Raw genomic sequence first — 17944 nt, 5'->3', positions numbered from 1 at the left:
TGTTAAGTGATGCTCTGATAAGTGAGACAACTCAATGCATTTCTTGTCGAAAGAAAACAACTCAATGCATTTCACACCGCACTTGTTGATAATCACTAATAATAATAAAAAAAAATTAATGCTACATCAAGACAAGTCTAAGAAATCATGCAAATGGCCACAATTAAATAGTGACACAACCATAAGTAATTTTAGCATTGAGTACGGTAAGCCGCAAATGTCATTGTAAATGTTATTATCATCAATTTTGAAAAAGATGTGCATGTATACACCACAAATGTCTATTTTTTCAGTGTCGACTATCACATAACACATTTGGCACAATCTTCTGACATTTTACCAACTAGCACAAAAATAATTTCCATAACAACATAACACCCTCGTAAAAGACTCAAAACCCAAAAGTGGAACAATGGGCATGGAATTGTAAAGTAAAGAGAGAGCCTATATTCCGTAATACAAGAAAAAATAGAAACAACCTATCAAGAAAGAGAAATTTTAAATATACACCCCTAATCTCTTAATACACACTTCAATTATTTTATGTTTCTATTAAAATTCTATAGATAAGCTAAATGACCAAAACAAAATCTATTATTAAAAAAAAAAAAATACGCGCTAGAAGTAGTTTTTTCAACATCTTCTATTTTAACCCCAACTCTTCTCCACAATTCATTTGGGTTGTCTTTTTTCTTCATCTTCTTCTTCTTTTTTTATTTTTTTTTATCTGTATCAGCTTTAGTTTGATCTTGCAGATTATGTTGTCAAGTACTGCATCTTTATCATGAAATGTTTTATCGAATAACTAGCTATCTATGTTTAATAGCTACTGTACTTCTACAATTCTACTAGCTTGTGAATTTTGAAAACTTGTATTGGTGATTTGGAGTTGAGATATAACAATAATCATTTGATTATAAATTGAACGATGATAACAAAAAAAATTTAACAAAAATAAGACGAAATAATATGTAAAAAGAGGTACCAAATAGTAAATATATATTAATTATATTAAATAATATAATATTTCATAAATTAAGGTCATTTTAGACAGTTTGGGATGTGTATTAAGTATAATACTGAAATAAAAACTTGATAGGTGGTGTATAAAGTAAAGAGTGTGTATTAAGATATTAAAGATGTGTATTTAAAATTTCTCAATAAAAAAAAAGGCAAAATGGAAAAAGAAATACACAATCGAATCCTACACGACATGCCGACTTTCCATAAACACCACGAAATTGGGCTTTCAAAACCTGGGCCTCTCCCTCCATTAACGGCATGGCCCACCCCATCACGGAAGGTTTATTTCACGCCGCCCGACGTCATCCTCCAGTCTACTCTCTCAGAAACAGAGTGGACCTCTCACACTGAAGAAGCATCAGCTCCACCTCCTCATATAGAATCCCCAAAGCTCTAAGCATCGTCACCAAAACGTCGTCGTATTACAGATGGCACCGGATTCTAACTTCTCCGACGGAATCGACTCCGGCAACTCACTCCAGGCCATCCGCTACAACCGCGGCTCGCTTCAACTACTCGATCAGGTTCTGATTCTTCTTTCAATTTTGATGATTCAATTTCAACTAGGCTCTCTCTGTAATTAGCTAAAACCATTTAGGGCTTTTTGAACAGACAAAGCTCCCCCTGCACAGTACGTACTTGAATATCCGGGACTCCACTGATGGATGGTAACGAAGCCACTTGATTATTATTATTATTATTTTTTAAATTTAATTTTGTTAATGTTGTTGATCGGTGGATTTTGAGTTTGGAATTTCAGGCATGCGATTAAAGATATGGTGGTGCGGGGAGCGCCGGCGATTGCTATAGCGGCGGCGCTGTCGTTGGCGGTGGAGGTGTTCAATTTGGGGGATTTTAACGGAACACCGGACGAAGCTTCTTCTTTCATTATAATGAAGCTGGAGTATTTAGTGTCCAGGTAAAGCTTAACCACCATGTCATTAACAGGATAAAGATTTTCGATTTTTTTTTTCGAGTTTTATTGTTGGAGTGTGACTGTGTGAGTGTGGTTTATCTGATGTTTGTTCAATGTGCTTGTTCAGCCGGCCTACGGCGGTGAACCTTTCGGATGCTGCAACTAAATTGAAGCAGATTGTGGCCAAGGTCGCCGCGAGTGCTTCAGAGTACAAGAGTGTGTTTGAGGTGATTGGCCCTTTTAGGCATTACTATGCTTGTTGTTGAATTTCATTGTGGAGCCGAGTCGCGTATTCATTGCTAGATGTTAATCTTTGCTGTCTACTTTGTAGGCATACATTGAAGCTTCTGAAGTCATGCTCAAGGAAGATGTTGATACAAACAAAGCTATTGGATCTCATGGAGCGACTTTTATCCAGCGTCACCTTGAGAACAGTAAGAGGATTTGTATGTTGACACATTGCAACACTGGCAGGTATTTCCTACCAGCTGATTTGTTTATATGGATTTGCACATGTTGCACATAAATAAATGAGACTGAAGATCAAAATATAGACTGAATTCTTATAGAAGTTATAGGTCGTTTCTGACCTTTATGTGTTTTCAACTTCCAGCCTTGCAACGGCTGGTTATGGTACTGCTCTTGGTGTTATACGTTCACTTCATACAGAAGGAGTTTTAGAAAGGGCTTATTGTACAGAGACACGCCCATTCAACCAAGTGAGTATGCAATCTATAGTTCATAGTTTTTCCGCGTTGCATCCTCTATAGAACTCTCCATAGTGTTCACATATACTAAGTGATCAAAACTAGTTACGAAAGAGTTCCATCTTGTTTTAAGATTTTACATGCATCTGAACGTGATGGGGAACTTGCTGTGGTTCACCTTTTGAATGTTATTGATTTATACCGGTGAACTTATTGCAGGGATCAAGACTCACAGCGTATGAGTTGGTGCATGACAACATACCTGCCACTCTTATAGCAGATTCGGCTGCAGCTGCATTAATGAAGGATGGAAAGGTGAATGCCATTGTTGTTGGAGCAGATCGTGTGGCGTCGAATGGTAAGTGAAATAAAATCAACTCCTCGACTTCTTTACCATTCTAATTCTACAGTGGTTTCATAGCTGATTTCTTTTCATCCTAATTTAGGTGACACTGCTAACAAGATAGGTACCTACAGTCTTGCCGTCAGTGCAAAGTACCATAACATACCATTCTTTGTGGCTGCACCGCTGACTTCTGTTGACTTGTCTCTTTCTTCTGGAGGAGAGATAGTAATAGAGGAAAGATCCCCGAAGGAATTGTTGAACACACATGGAGGACTCGGGGAACAAGTTGCTGCATCCGGAATCTCTGTCTGGAACCCAGCCTTTGACGTCACTCCTGCTAGCTTAATATATGGCATCATAACAGAAAAGGTACCAACCAAGACATGCATATATGTCTTTGTAGATCAATTCGATCACTTTTTGTGCTTCAAATATCTGATCCGATCTCTTGTTCTTCCACGCAGGGTGTCATCACAAAAAAGGGCACTGATGCTTTTGACATAAAGGGTTTTGTTCAAAATGCCTGATCGGATCAGACTATATACATAGCTAGTTATTGCCGCGTAGCATAATCTGGATGAAAAGAGATCTATGTGCTTGCGAGGATCATCAGTCCTTCTCCCTAGTGAGGCCAAGTTTTCTATCTTATCGTGGATATAATAAAGAGGAAAGAACATACCAGTAAATTGATGGTTAATTTACTTGGGCATATATCCATGAGTGTGATTGTTGTTACTTTTCTGTTGTAATATCATCTGAGTATGGTATAATGTGTAGCTGACCTGAGGTACCTGAACCTGGGCAAATAATCCAAGTTTATCATCGAACTAATTTCAAGGATGACACTTCCATTTTCTTTTGCAATTAACATTTTTAGATGCAATAAATTAAGAAACATCATCTTTTGATCCTTACTATGGATATTGGAATAACGTTAGGTTAGAGTTGATTTAACATCCATTTTTATCAAGATGGTCATATTTCGGTGTTATTGGAGTTTCTAGTCTTATTGGAGTTTCTATATACGGGATGTCGTAACTCATAAGAAAAGAATAAAGTGTAGTTAACCCAGTCGTAGTGGAGACTTTTTCTCTGACATAGTAGGACGAGAGTGTCCATTGTCGATCTATTATGTTTACATGCAGTAAGGAAAATTCTAGTATAAATAGGAAGCATGATCAGTTGTATTTGCACAAAGCCAACTAGCTTCTATTTGCTCTTACACCCTAGCCTTGTTTACCACCTCGATCGCCATGAAGTCGATGATGCATGTTTTCGTTTGTCACCATTCTTTCTCAGATTCTAAATGCTGCTAGCAGCGCCAAATCCGCCTTAAGCCCCGCCCCACCGCGAATGACCAACAATTGGCGGTGGGGTGGGGTTTGTAGGTTTCAGCAAACTGAGAGAAATGGTGACAAATGACAACATCTGCTTATGAATCAAAGAAGAGTGAAGCGATGCTCGCCAGAAGCTTCACAAGGGAGACGTGAAAAGCAAAGAATAGCTAGCTTTGTAAAGAATAAAATGCTTGTTGCCTGGTGACAGGAATGTATTGGTTTGGTTTGGCTCTTTTCTCTTGGCATTGGTGCCCTAGTTCAATTTGCTTTCTTACAATAATAAGCATATATGTTTCTTATTCTCATCTCCCTTACAGCACAAGCTTTGGCTTAAAATTCATGATGCATCGTCGTCATTAGTGTCATGCATGTTAAAGATCTCGACTGCAACTTCAGCAACTATAGACATTATCAAGTCCTGAAGTTAACCAATGATCGCTAGCAATATATATTCTCTAAACTAAATGGAATGTTGCATTGATTCTCTTATTACTAGCCAGGTGCACAACAGAAGTAGAACACCATTTAATCTATTCCGGCCACCGATCAAAATCAGAAAAGAGCCAGTGATGCTACTGCTAGGAACATGAAGGAGACTAATAGCATGTAAGGCTTGAGGGTTGCTGCAATATTGGGAAGTGTGGGGTAGTCATCTGGAGGGGGCATGACACAGTCATCCCCATTGAAGGAAATTCTTCTTGGGAAAGCCCATCCTTCTCTGAATGTAAAAATTCCTTCATCCTTGTGCAGCAACATTTCTGATTGTGCGTTCCCTTGGTTTCCCGACGTTAGAATCATATCGTTATAGAATTTGATGCCCCAAAACATGCCCGTGTCATCTGATCGGTTTATATTTAATTGTTTAGTAATGTATAATAGTACTAAAAAACAATTGAAGATCGAAAACTGAGTGATGGTAGGACTTACTGATGTTTCCGTAAGTAGTTAGGGGATGGTAATTGAAGCTGAAAAGCTGCCTGACGCTTTTTAAGTTTGGGTGCTGAACAACTAAGTTCCAATCAGAATAGTTTTTGAGAAAATTGAGATTGGTGATTGTGATCTTCACCCTCCAATACTCCTTATAACTCTGCTTGACATGCCAGTGAACTCTGATGGGGCACATGTGCTGTGAACATGTTACCAGAGGAGGCGATATGGCTGCTTGTTGCTCTGTTGGAAGTTTCAACACACTAGGAGGAGGCTTGTCACCAGACCTGCAATGCACATAGTTACAATCATACCGTTCTGAGAGATATATAATGATCGATGTTTTTGGTCCAAAGATGAAATTCTTAATGATGATAGGAGCAAAGGGGAGAGAAAAATTACTCGATACATTTGGCTCCTCCTAGTCTTTGGCATCCGCAACTGCAACGAGGGCAACCAACAATGGTGGTGTTGTAGAAGGCAGACAAGGACACGCAGCACTTGGGAGCGCGAGAAGCCTGGAACTGAGAGTAGGTGCATGTGATGTTCCATGTCTCAAGGGTTTGTTTCCAACGGCGTCCTTGTCCTTTCTCATCAGAATACCTTGTTGGGGGGACACGAAATGCGTCTCCACAGGTGTAACCAGGAATCCCAAGACTAAAATCGGTAGGCATTGTAAGGTTAAGCTTATCAAAAGATTTGTTTGATCCTGCGGGGTTAGCATGGAAGTTGCCGATGCTCATCCCAAAGGAGGAGAGATACTTGGAAGGGTCTTGGTTCATGGATGACAAAACACCTCCCTTGCAGCAGTTCTTGTACTGCATGTTGTAAGGAGTTCCAGGAAGCAGATCAGTGATGACGGGCCGCTTCAGGCAGCAATGAGGAAGATCTCCAGCGCCGGAACCCTTAAACGCTGAGCAGTCTCCTTGTTCAACTGCCTCAGCACCACGCATGTCCCAAATCACTTCTGATTTGTTCCACGTCCATTTGAGTCTCCATCCTGGGAGTTCGACATGCCTGTATTGTTGCAGGTTGAATATCGATACTTTTATCTGCATACGTAAATACATGCATCCATCAAAAGAACATTAATATCAGCCTGGCTGGCTTAGCTAATATCACCAACAAATTAAACAAGACATATATATAATATAATGTGTCCTAGCTAGCTGAATCAATTTAGTGAATGTGAAATTTTTTTCTTTTCTTTTCATGTTTGCCGAGTCCACGTTTGTAACAAAAAATGTGCATGAAATGGAGAGAAGAGTAAGATGGATTAAGAATCATGAAAAAGAGAATGAAATTTTGATAAAAATGAGAGGAATGAAACACATGTAAGGTAGATTGATACTCACGTCATACGTATCTGTGTCGCTCTGCGTGAGGAAATCCCAAGTGATAGTTACAGTGCCATAAGGATCTAATGGGTCGTATGCATCTGCACCACCATATGATGCATCATGAATTTTAAAATGACCAAAAACATTACCTGAGTCTTCAACGCTGAATAAATAATTTAAACTTACAAGATAAAGAAATGGAAGACAAGAAAATTATCATCATCAGAGACAAGGTAAATGTAAAAATGTTGCACACCACGTCACCGCCACCGCCGCCGCCGCCGCCGCCCATTGTGAGTTGTCTAAACAAAGATACTTTACCATGAGAAATTTCAGACACTATGATTATTAAACACATCAGAAATTAAACCTTACGAGTGACATACCTTATTAGTAGATACCATACTTTTGAAAGCTTTAGAAAGAGAATGTGGTCATAGATGCTTGTAAGTGTGTGTGGGCGCGCATGACATTTTAATACTGGGATTGCCAACTATTTTGAGATGATATGCATAGCCAATTAAGCAGCGCTATGTAATGGATAGTGGAATATAAAAACAAGCTTGATTTTCTATTCTGTTTGAATTGCTTTGAGTAAATGAAGAAATTAGATCCTATTAACTATCTAATCAGTTTGATTGAGTTCGATCAATATATAGAATAAGGTGAAGAAAAGCAATTACCTCAAATTTTGTTTACTCGCTCGTTTCAGTGTTGAGTTGCTCAGAGTTTGCAACAATCTTGATAGCTAATGATCGAATAGATCAGGTCATCATCATCAGTGGATAACTGGAGATTGGGAAGAAGCAAACACTCGTCAACAACTATTAGTTCTTCAATTCTATAACAGCATAACCTACATAGAGAATCATCATCAACATATATAGATTTATATATATTTATTTTATGATGATTAGGGTTTAGGATCCATTCTTGTTTGTTTTTCTTTCTTTTCTTTTTTTTTGGCGAGCGTTGTTGTTTGTCTTTGGTGATCGATCATAAGAAATTGCATATATAGAAATTAAGTCCTCAATGACTGATCGTGCAGTAGCAGTTACCTGAACCTATACTTCCATCTTTTTGCTCAGATAGGTTGATGATCCCAGGACCTGCGCCACCACTTTGGCCTTAACTCCGCTTAAGAGACGACGGCTATAGTCTTAAACCTTGTAAACCCTTTGGCCTCGTTTAGTTCACGGATTAAAAAGGTAGGGAAGAGAAAGTTTGTTTATTTTCTTTGTTTCACACACCTAAGAAAATGAAAGATTTTATTGCAATAAGAGAAAATAGGTGAGAAAATGAGATTCAATTTTCTTCATACTTTTCCAACATTAATTGCATCTTAAATATTATTTTAGTGGATGTTATTACTAAATTATCCACAAAACTTTTAAATCTTAAATATTTTATATTTTAATATTAAACATATAATTAGTAAATTAATTGTATTTTTTTTCTATCAATGCATAAACCAAACATTGAAAATGAAAATATAATACATTTTCTAATTATTTTCTCGACGTTCCCAAACACCTCGTAAAGAAATCATTTCCTTTCCATCAACCAAACAAAGCATTTTATTATCGGCCAAATTTCTGTTTTATCCTCTCTCATGGTCTGTGTTATAGTAAAAAGGTAAAATGTTCATGAATGTTTATAATTGGGCCGGCCCAAATCAAACCTCTTTTACCTCTCTGCTACTTCGTCTTTCTCTTCTCCGATCAAACTCTCACCGCCTCTCACAAACTTCCCGGTTCACGAAATCCCGAACCGCACAAACCAACGGCTCCGCTCAACCTCTAGTCTTACGTCGACGCTCGTTTGCTCGCTTGAGAATGAAGAAATCGACGTTACCGTTGCATAGCGCAACCGGCGCCGGTAAGAACCAGAAGCTCGGGAAGGAAGCGCTGGTGAAGCTGCTGAGGTGGCATTTCGGTCATCCGGAGTTCAGAGGGAAGCAATTGGAGGCCATTGAAGCTGTTCTATCAGGTTTAATTCTTCACCGCTTTAACTACATTTGGTTTCGTTTTGATGCGAAACGGTGACGTTTTGTGCGTTTTCAGGAAGAGACTGTTTCTGCTTGATGCCGACCGGTGGCGGGAAGTCCATGTGTTATCAGATTCCGGCGCTGGCCAAGAAGACCGGCATTGTGCTTGTTGTGTGTCCTTTGATAGGTGAATCAGATTTTTTGTATGAGAATTTGATCATGTTTGAGTTCTACATTTCGGTTTCGCTTTGCGAATTCAAATGTTGCTGTAAATTACTGGCTCTAATTCTCTTAAGTTTGTTCTGCATTTTTGTGTGTGCAGCTTTGATGGTAAGTAGGTTTGTGCTTGGTTGCTCATTGTGGTAGTTTTCATAGTCGTAGGAGGATGAGAGGTGTGAGGTTTTGGTGTTTTTGTTTAGGAAAACCAAGTGATGGCGTTGAAGGAGAAAGGAATTGCTGCTGAATATCTATCTTCCACGCAGACATCCCAAGTCAAAAATAAGGTAGATTTTTGGATTCTTAAGTAGATTCGTAAACAAGCATGAAGTGTTTAGGTGGCCCTGTACTATTTGCAGTTGATTTGTTTTAAGTTGAAAAGCATTGACTAGGAGCAGATGTTTTTGTGCTTGAGATTATGGGAGTATTGATGGGATTTGTTTTTGCGATTTAGATACATGAAGACCTTGATTCTGGAAGACCGTCTTTGAGGCTTCTATATGTGACGCCCGAGTTGATTGCAACACCTGGATTTATGACAAAGCTGACAAAGATTCACTCAAGAGGGTTGTTGAATCTTATTGCCATAGATGAGGTGCTCAGCTACTCCATCTATTTACCCATTGCCAGTATACATATGCTCGCAAATTTAAGTTTTTCCAGAAAGTTTCAGTGTTTTTGTTTAAATGTACCTCTTTTCAAAAATTTCAGGCACATTGCATCTCTTCATGGGGCCATGATTTTAGGTTCGTAATACTGATACATTTCAGCATAAATTAATGGCTTACAGTTACTGTTTTGATTTTTTTTACCCAAATGATTCGAAAGACAAACTTATTAAGAATCTTGAATATGGTAGTGAAAACCAGATGTCAGCAGAATTCTAATCCTTATCTTTGGGTTCTCTACCCTTTGTCATTGTGAAACAGGCCTAGCTATCGTAAGCTATCGTCTTTAAGGAGTCACCTCCCAGGTGTGCCAACATTGGCTTTGACAGCTACAGCCGTTCCTAAGTGAGTTTCTAGATGCAGCAGTATCCTTGCATGTGTTTAGATATTAGAAGTATGTATCTCCTTATCTGTAATTTTCTAAAATCTGCATTCTTCTGAAGGGTTATTAGTATGAAGCTGTACTTCTAGTTTAGAATGAGAAGAACTAACTATTTAATCATCATTTATTCCTTTGTTCTGCAGAGTTCAGAAGGATGTGATGGAGTCCTTATGCCTCCAAAACCCTTTAGTCCTAAAATCATCTTTCAATCGTTCTAATATATATTATGAAGGTGCGTCCTGTTTCACCTGCTAATTTAATACAAGCTTTAGTGACTGGGGAAAGTCCTGCTTTTGAATTATCACTGTATGTACTGTGGCCTTTGTATTCTGCAGGGAGTTTGAGTGAAGAGCAGGATTCATCCTTACTTTACATCATATACAGTAGACATATCTAACTCATATTCTTTAATAATGCAGTTCGATACAAAGATCTTTTACATGATGTGTATGCTGATTTGTCTGACGTACTAAAATCTAGTGGAGATGTATGCGCAATTGTATACTGCCTTGAACGAACGATGTGCGATGACTTGTCTGTTCATCTATCACAAAACGGGATTTCATGTGCTGGTTAGTCACTGTTTTTCACTCAACCTTCCTCTGTTCCTCAGCTCTCTCATCTCTCCTCATTTTTCTCCCTCTTCCATTTCTCACCTTAATAAATAAAAAGAAGAAAGGAAAATGGTTATCAAAAATGATCTTAATTATTGTTTAGTATCAATAAACTTTTATTTATTAATGTTATTCTCCTCCTTTCAGCTTATCATGCAGGGTTGAAGGATAAATTACGCAGTTCTGTTTTAGATGATTGGATTTCTTCCAAAATACAAGTTGTTGTGGCAACGGTGGCTTTTGGGTATGATTATATATATCTATCACTTGTCATTTTTAATACTCCCATCTCATGAATGGGACTATGATGTCCTTGTTTTCTTTGCCTCCAATATATGTGCTTGGAGCTTGTTGTGGTGCATGCAGCCGTAATTGAGCTTTTGGTGTCTCTTCAGGATGGTATGAACCGATTTGCTATAAACAACTCTTGTTGTTATTCAATTCACTCTGAAGCTGGATATGTTTAGCAGCTGTTACGAGTATCTGATGGCTTTGGTGGTGATTTTTCAGGGTATAGATAGAAAAGATGTCAGAATTGTTTGCCATTTTAATATTCCAAAGTCAATGGAAGGCTTCTACCAAGAGTCTGGTAGAGCTGGTCGTGATCAATTACCCTCCAGAAGCCTATTGTATTATGGAATTGAAGATAGCAAAAGAATGGTTGGTTCAGTAACACTCTTTACTCTATGCCTATATATCCGTAGTTCCTTGTTTGAGGTTCTTCAATTGATCATTTATTGCAGAAATTTATTCTAAACAATGCTGAGAACAAGATATCAAAGGCCTCAAACTCACAGGAAGAGTTGTCTAAAAAATCCATGACCGACTTTCAACAGGTAACTGTAATAAGTGCTAATAATGTCTGAATGAACTATACTTGAATTTGAATTAAAAAAACATGCAGATGGTTGAGTATTGTGAGGGCTCTGGATGCCGGAGGAAAAAGATCCTTGAGAATTTTGGTGAAAAGGTAGTTAAGTGATACATTTGGTTCTTGTGTACTTTTAGTGCAGTATGAGGGCTTCAGTAGAACTGATTACTGACATCATTTAAAGCAGGTACCTGTAACACTATGTAGCAAAACATGTGATGCATGTAAACATCCAAACCTCGTAGCCAAATACTTGGAGGAGCTCGCAACTTCTTGTATTGTACGGCAGAAAGCCGGCTCATCTAGAATTTTTGTGGGCAGGTGCTCTTTTTTTATGTTGCTGCTGATACTTGCAACTTAGGTTATTTAAATGCTATTCTAAAGCACCTTGGTTTTGAATTTAATATTAATGTTTGCTTTGAAAAAGAAGTTTGCAGTAACCATAACATGTTACATAGAGGTAGTGGTTTCAGTGGCCTTGGCTTTTAACAGATATTAGACTGGGTCATAGTTGGGCTTAATTGTTGCAAAGGATACCAAATATTTGTTGATTAAAATTGCATAGTTGATCAGCTTTGATCAGCCATTAGCGGTGTGAAAGTATATTGTATTAGGAGTGGTCAATCATTGATGTCTTTCATTTTCAGCTCCTCAAATAAGGGTAATGAAGATCAGTCCTCTGAATTCTGGAACCGTGATGATGAAGCAAGTTGTTCTGAGGAAGACATATCTGATTCTGATGGTATTGTTTTTTCATAAGATATCATTGTTTCTTTTGGGTCACAAAAGGAATGAGAATCTTGACAACTGTATGTTCACACTCATTATCTCTATCACATTTCAGATGATGTTGCAGACCTTGCAGCTGTCAAGAGCCTTACCAGATCAAAGTTGATCGATGAAAAGTTGGAAGCCTTGCAGCGTGCAGAAGAAAAATATTACCAGAATAAATCCTCTGAAAAGCAGGTTCAATCTGGCATGTTGAATGTTTCTCTAGTTAAAAGTATGATATGGCATCCTAATGCAGTTAGAAATATGCTAAAACAGTACTGCATTCAACACTTCGTATATATTCTTTAATATGTACAGAAATCCTTTTCCCTGAACAGCTGCTCTTTTGCCTAATTTGATGACAGCCAGATAAACTTAACAAGAATGCTGTATCTGATACACTGAGGGAAGCAAGCAAGCAGAGATTAGAAAATTCTGTAAAGCAGGCTCAGCAACGACTTGGAAACTTAAAGTAAGCTCATTGTTTCATGTGGATTTGATATTTTCAGAGAAGGCTTTTGCTGTCCATATAGGTTATTATATATTATTTGGAACATATATAGAGGTTAAGGTCATTTTAACTGGTATGTTAGATTTATCTGTAACAGACCAATTAATTACTTGATTTCAATTTATCACAACCACTCTTTGCAAGTAATCTAGAGATTCTCATTGTCTGAAATTTTATATGCAGGATTGAGGTGGAAAAAGCGGCATCGTTCCTCGAAGATGAATGTTACAAAAAATATGGGAAAACTGGGAAATCATTCTACTATTCTCAAGTCGCAAGTACAGTGAGGTGGTTATCAACCGTAAATTCTACCGACTTAACTGATCGTCTTGGCACCATAACCAGTTCTCCGTCAGAGAATAGTGTGACAGTGCCTTCTGCAACACAATCACCATTGCTGGAGACAGGATCTTTTGCAAAGCCATCACCTTTGGTGGACAGAGCAACAGAAATCACCGTGAATGACTTCCATGAGAGTGTCAGACCAGAAGCATCTGTAGCTCTGTCACCAACGCAAAGTGATCCCCCAAGTACGATGTTGCCAGCAATTCCGTCCTTCTCAGAGTTTATCAACAGCAAAAAGGTGATGGACAACAGATCAAGCGGATCAGATAAGCAATCACCTAATGGGGGTAAGAAGAATCCAGAGAAGAGAATGAGGTTACAATAGGTCGAAAATCTTAGTTGCTTCAATTGCTCATAGTTTTGTCCTTGAAGTAGATGCAGGAGGATTATGTTTACATTTTGAACAGCAAGTACTTCTATTTTTCACTATGAGAAGTAAAGCAATTTCTTTATTCATGCTACTGATGCTAGTAAACGAGTGTTATGCAACATTCAGCGGCAACTTGCCGATGAAGTTGTTCTGCAAGCTCCCAAAGTAGAGATGATCCTCAAATTCCACAACAGATGTCACAAACGACATCACACTTCCATTCGGATCCTCGAGCTTCTTGATAATCCTGCCATCAGCTCCCACATTCACCACCGTAGCTTTCTTATGTAGTCCATTGACTAGTTCTACTAGCTTCCCGGATGTTGCTACCAAGTGTTTTGCTGTTCTGGAGCTGTGCACAAACTCCAGCCCATCTGAAGTCAACTGCAGCATATGATACTAGTTAGTACTTGGTCTGCTGCAAATATGTCACAAACCAGAATATGAAACTTAAGATTGAGACCTGAAGTAGAGCAATCCAGAAAGACCCATCTGGAGCTAGATTGATGTTGTCCGGTCCACCAGGAAGGTTCTCAATGAAGATCTCCGTCTGCCCTCTCTTCTCTCCCTGCAACCAATACCTTAGGCACCTGAATCTGCCCCATACAAAACCAAACCTTAGTACAAAACCAAGCATTAGTTATTATCACAAAGATGTTGTGTCACACTAGTCAAGCTTACTTCCATGTTTCGCAGACCACCAGATAATCCTGATCTTTTGAGACTGCAACCCCATTAGCGAAAGCCAAACCCTCAAGTAGAATTGAAGTCTCATTTGATGAAGGGTCATACTTGAGCAGCTGCCCGTGAGGTTTTGCCTCAAGCACATCCAGATACCAATCATGGAGTCCAAATTTGGTGCTTGCAACACTAAAGTAGAGACTCCCATCTGAAGCTTCAATCACATCATCTGCAAATCTGATATGAACATGTATATAAAGTTAACATCAACATATTTACTTGGCCTAAGTTCTTTTTTCCATTTCATACAATTTATTTGTCTATTTTGGGTTATAAGAACCACATGCATTATCCCTTTGATACTGTGGACCTAAAATCTCTACTAATGAAAGAAAAATCCCAGATTGAAAACCCAAACAAGAGCCCCAGAGGCAAAAATTCTTAGCTTTGATAGTAACATTCATGGACTAATGTTTATATACTAACAAACCATGATGTGTTTGAAGTTTGAACATGTTATAGAGCAGCCGGTCCCGATATAATAAGAGAGATTCCTTGCAATATATTCAACCAATGCTACCAGTGTCCCTATTGTTCAATATGGGAGGAGACAGCCACACCTCACAATACAAGATGATCTTCTTTGTTTTGTTTGTGTCGCATCAGGATGATTGCCATGGTTTTGCACATGGCTAGTTTATGAGAACAACACATTTGCTTTCTCTGGTCGTTTTCGAGCATAGGTGGAAGGAAGCACAAAGTTACAAGCCAGTGGCATGGACAATCCAAAACCTTAATTTGTTTTTTCGGGGAGATGAAGAAGTTCGCACGCTAACTTGTTTTACTTGCCAAGTAGCAAGTGTTTTTATTCAATTTCTAACAGTAGAAACTTAACTTCGTTGTGGACTTAAAAAAAAAAAAAAAAGCAATATCATTGATAGGTAAATTGCAGGCACTCGAGTCAAAATTTCATTGATTTCAAGAAATGGACAAGTTTTGCTGAGCATGCATTCTAGTGGGGTTTGCAGAGGCATCATAAACGACCGTATGCAGCAGACTCTTACCTTATTTTGGATCCATTAACGTGTGAAGCAAGAACCGTGACCCCATTTTCAGTAACCTTAAGCAAACCCTGCAAATCACATAATTTACCTTAAGTATGGAAATAATGAAACGACATCGAAAAACTGTTTAGTCGTCATATTATATCAAATACTTAATGAACACTAAGAGAAACATCACTAGCATTTCTCATCATTAATAGTCGGACTAAGCCGATAGAGAGCAGTAGTACTAGTTTATACGCAAGGGGCACCACTGGAAAACCAGTACGTTTCTGCCATTTTCTGGTTAGGAGTTCATCATGATCTTGAATTGAGTGAGGAATCAAATTACTCTACGTTAGTCATTACCTGATCAACATCACAGGCAACAAGATCACCATCGTTGGTGATAGTAATTCCAAGAAGTGTATGACTATTCAACTTCTTCCAATCCTCCCAAATCCCATCTCTGTGAAGCCTTTTCAACCAACCGTCTCTAGTGGCCGTGTAGAGTGTGCCTTCCTTATCCAAAGCAATATCTTCTGGTTTCGGAAGCACTCCATCTCCGAGCTTAATCACTCTCTGCATCAAAACACAATAACGTACGTACATGAAGTAAACAAAGGCACAGATCCAGTTACGCAAAAGCTGCTTGATATATATAAGCAATAACTTGGGAGAATTCTTCACCTGTAATATGTGGTTTTGAGGAAGTGAAGAAGAAGATGGCGGAGGCAGTTCCAGTGAGACTGGGGATATTGGTGAGAACAAGTAGACTTGAAGTGTGAATGCAAGCAAACAAGCTAAGACAAAGCCTGAACATGAGATTAGGAAATGTTTCAGAGCCATAAGGAAGAAATGATGAACTTTCACAAGGATGAGGTTTTTCTTTTGATAGAATGAACTGATATGCATGTTGTGTTTATATAAGCCAGCTGCTACAAGGTACATCGTACACGCCATATTGGGATGAACTGAGATTATTTTAACTTTTAAGGTTGAACTGAGATGTTTTCAATAATGAAACGCGCGCAATGGAAATTATTTTTTGCATCTTGGTAAGAATTATGTGATGCAAATGCGCACCACATCGTGCATAGAGCAGGGTCAATGATCGATGATAATAATTCGAAAAATGGTAGATTTTATTAGAGTTGGAACATGCATATTGCATGCTAATTTGAATATATACACATTTCAAAGTTTAAATTTGGAACTTATATAACATTCCATTGTAAGTTATTGGGTTTAGAACATGGTTGCATGAGAATGAGTGATAGAATGTGGTGCAATGTAAAGCAGACTCCTATTTTTTATTTTTCCCATTTTTCCAGTCAATTACGCTACAGAGAATGAAAAAGTCTTATCCTTCTCCATCATACCTCAAATCCGTTTGGTAGAATATCCTATCATCCTATGACATGGTTTGATTCCCTTTCGACCTAGGATAATGTTATGATCAGATACCACATCGACCTTGCCAAGTGTTTTTTTTCTTTCTTTTTTTCTTTTTGGATACTAGATCACAAGCAAAAGGAGCTGCCTCTTGAGCAGCCTCTACCAATTTGGTCAAAAAGAATCATTCTTCCAATAGACCTGGGCAAAAGGTTCGATCCAGTCTCGTCCTGTTATTGAATGTCCCAAATTTGCTGTAACATCTACTGCAAAATTGGTTCTTCTATATATGTGTATGAAGCTAATCTCTTGAAACTCTTGTGCCAAGCTTTTAATGTCTTCGATAATTTGTTGAAGCCTCCAAAGGGGGTTGATTTTACCATTCACGGCATCGACCTTGCCAAGTTGCCATCTTCATGGAACACATGATTTCATAGACAATGCACTTGAAAAGATTCTGGTACGAGAAGGAAAAAAGATATATGGCAAACACCAAATTTTGCTCCAATTATTTGATGGCCCAAATTCAGAATGGAAAATGAAAAACCAAAATTGGTGAAGAAAAAGAAGATAGTGAAGTCAGTCTGGGATATTTGAAGTGTGAATGGAAGCAAACATGCTCAAACAAAGCCTGAACATGAAGTTAGCAAATCTTTCAGTCATAATTTTTGTCAAGGATGAAGTCATTGCGCTGGGACATCTATAGTGTTGTATGCTGATTTATGTCATGCGATTGAACAGAAGGATCAAAACTAATGCCTTGAGATTGTCAAGAACAAAGGTGGTCTTGTCAGGAACTCAGGATAATGTTAGACTGTTAGAGATGGAACAAGTAGTTAGGTGGTAGTCAGATCGTGTTGCGAGTTAAAACTTAGTACAGTATTGTATGAAACGAAATATTCATACGAGGTGTGGTATTGATTTGGATCACTTCGATAAACGACACAAATCCTTTTTTGACGTTAATTATGTTTTATATACATCGGAGTCTTTAATTTTCTACTTTTTTGTTATTTAAAAATTTAAATCATTGGAAAACAACGCATTTAGTTAACGCTGAGATCATTTTTTACTTTTTTATGCACCGTTACTAAAAAACCTAAACGATTGGAAAGCAACGGATTAGTTCAACATTAAGATGCAACACAATTTTGAATTCTCTTACATTCCAAATATTCAACGGATTAATTTCCCTTACATTCTAAACGCATTAATTCGACGTTGAGATCATTTTCTACTTTTCTACATACCGTTACTCAAAAACCTAAATGATTGGAAAGCAACAGATTAGTTCAACATTGACATGCAACACAATTTTGACTTTTCCCTTACATTCAAGACATTCAAATAGGTGCATGCAAGTGTCACTCCATCTCTCGTATGTTTCAAAGGCCTTTTTGATAAGAACTTATTCCTTTCCTGACTAGGATAAGGTTTATCTACTTCATGCTCATATCAGATTATCATATCAACCTCTTCTTCTCCATGGGACAC

General features: G+C 38.1%; 4 protein-coding genes across 5 annotated transcripts; 2 read left to right on the top strand and 2 right to left on the bottom strand.

The window, feature by feature from the left end:
- The first annotated feature begins 1339 nt into the window (after positions 1-1339).
- Positions 1340-3891, top strand: LOC101299701 (methylthioribose-1-phosphate isomerase-like). Of its 2 annotated transcripts, XM_004287600.1 has the most exons (10): positions 1340-1547; positions 1636-1691; positions 1784-1942; positions 2067-2166; positions 2271-2413; positions 2553-2658; positions 2866-3004; positions 3093-3113; positions 3210-3361; positions 3457-3891. In XM_004287600.1, exons 1-10 carry the CDS (start codon positions 1452-1454, stop codon positions 3517-3519), a joined length of 1035 nt encoding a protein of 344 aa, XP_004287648.1. In that variant the 5' UTR covers positions 1340-1451; the 3' UTR covers positions 3520-3891. The 2 variants fall into 2 exon arrangements, with proteins under 2 accessions (XP_004287648.1, XP_004287647.1); XM_004287599.1 differs by having other exon boundaries at positions 3093-3361.
- An 891-nt stretch (positions 3892-4782) lies between these two features.
- LOC101291469 (COBRA-like protein 3-like) lies at positions 4783-6888 on the bottom strand. Its single transcript, XM_004288944.1, has 5 exons — positions 6783-6888; positions 6612-6694; positions 5659-6308; positions 5257-5543; positions 4783-5168 (listed from the first exon to the last, which is right to left on the bottom strand). Exons 1-5 carry the CDS (start codon positions 6886-6888, stop codon positions 4882-4884), a joined length of 1413 nt encoding a protein of 470 aa, XP_004288992.1. The 3' UTR covers positions 4783-4881.
- A 1543-nt stretch (positions 6889-8431) lies between these two features.
- On the top strand, positions 8432-13358 carry LOC101299411 (ATP-dependent DNA helicase Q-like 3-like). Its single transcript, XM_004287598.1, has 19 exons — positions 8432-8585; positions 8660-8770; positions 8906-8913; positions 9003-9086; positions 9254-9394; positions 9511-9545; positions 9729-9812; positions 9993-10081; positions 10269-10421; positions 10611-10707; positions 10859-10862; positions 10974-11123; positions 11207-11299; positions 11368-11433; positions 11522-11655; positions 11982-12076; positions 12191-12300; positions 12471-12577; positions 12800-13358. Exons 1-19 carry the CDS (start codon positions 8432-8434, stop codon positions 13284-13286), a joined length of 2202 nt encoding a protein of 733 aa, XP_004287646.1. The 3' UTR covers positions 13287-13358.
- Positions 13359-13442: 84 nt separating this feature from the next.
- On the bottom strand, positions 13443-16023 carry LOC101291181 (adipocyte plasma membrane-associated protein-like). Its single transcript, XM_004288943.1, has 6 exons — positions 15746-16023; positions 15425-15637; positions 15077-15144; positions 14013-14249; positions 13795-13927; positions 13443-13715 (listed from the first exon to the last, which is right to left on the bottom strand). The coding sequence occupies exons 1-6, from the start codon at positions 16016-16018 to the stop codon at positions 13443-13445; spliced, it is 1197 nt and encodes a 398-aa protein (XP_004288991.1). The 5' UTR covers positions 16019-16023.
- Between the last annotated feature and the right edge of the window lie 1921 nt (positions 16024-17944).

This window comes from Fragaria vesca, linkage group LG1, assembly GCF_000184155.1.
Source record: "Fragaria vesca subsp. vesca linkage group LG1, FraVesHawaii_1.0, whole genome shotgun sequence".
Classification (NCBI taxonomy): domain Eukaryota; kingdom Viridiplantae; phylum Streptophyta; class Magnoliopsida; order Rosales; family Rosaceae; genus Fragaria; species Fragaria vesca.
This window is presented reverse-complemented; position numbering and strand designations above follow the sequence as displayed.

Excerpts from the sequence above, each read along its gene's own strand:
- LOC101299701 (XM_004287599.1), top strand. The coding sequence starts at position 1,452 with ATGGCACCGGATTCTAACTTCTCCGACGGAATCGACTCCGGCAACTCA. Across the intron at positions 1,692-1,783 it reads CGGGACTCCACTGATGGATG|GCATGCGATTAAAGATATGG; the intron begins GTAACGAAGCCA and ends TTGGAATTTCAG. Across the intron at positions 2,414-2,552 it reads ACACATTGCAACACTGGCAG|CCTTGCAACGGCTGGTTATG; the intron begins GTATTTCCTACC and ends TTCAACTTCCAG.
- LOC101291469 (XM_004288944.1), bottom strand. The coding sequence starts at position 6,888 with ATGGGCGGCGGCGGCGGCGGCGGTGGCGGTGACGTGGTGTGCAACATT. Across the intron at positions 6,695-6,782 it reads GTCTTCCATTTCTTTATCTT|ATGCATACGACCCATTAGAT; the intron begins GTAAGTTTAAAT and ends ATGGTGGTGCAG. Across the intron at positions 5,544-5,658 it reads GGAGGAGCCAAATGTATCGA|GTCTGGTGACAAGCCTCCTC; the intron begins GTAATTTTTCTC and ends TGTGCATTGCAG.
- LOC101299411 (XM_004287598.1), top strand. The coding sequence starts at position 8,432 with ATGAAGAAATCGACGTTACCGTTGCATAGCGCAACCGGCGCCGGTAAG. Across the intron at positions 8,586-8,659 it reads CATTGAAGCTGTTCTATCAG|GAAGAGACTGTTTCTGCTTG; the intron begins GTTTAATTCTTC and ends GTGCGTTTTCAG. Across the intron at positions 9,087-9,253 it reads CATCCCAAGTCAAAAATAAG|ATACATGAAGACCTTGATTC; the intron begins GTAGATTTTTGG and ends TTTGCGATTTAG.
- LOC101291181 (XM_004288943.1), bottom strand. The coding sequence starts at position 16,018 with ATGGCGTGTACGATGTACCTTGTAGCAGCTGGCTTATATAAACACAAC. Across the intron at positions 15,638-15,745 it reads CTCAAAACCACATATTACAG|AGAGTGATTAAGCTCGGAGA; the intron begins GTGAAGAATTCT and ends GTTTTGATGCAG. Across the intron at positions 14,250-15,076 it reads GTTAATGGATCCAAAATAAG|ATTTGCAGATGATGTGATTG; the intron begins GTAAGAGTCTGC and ends TGTTCATATCAG.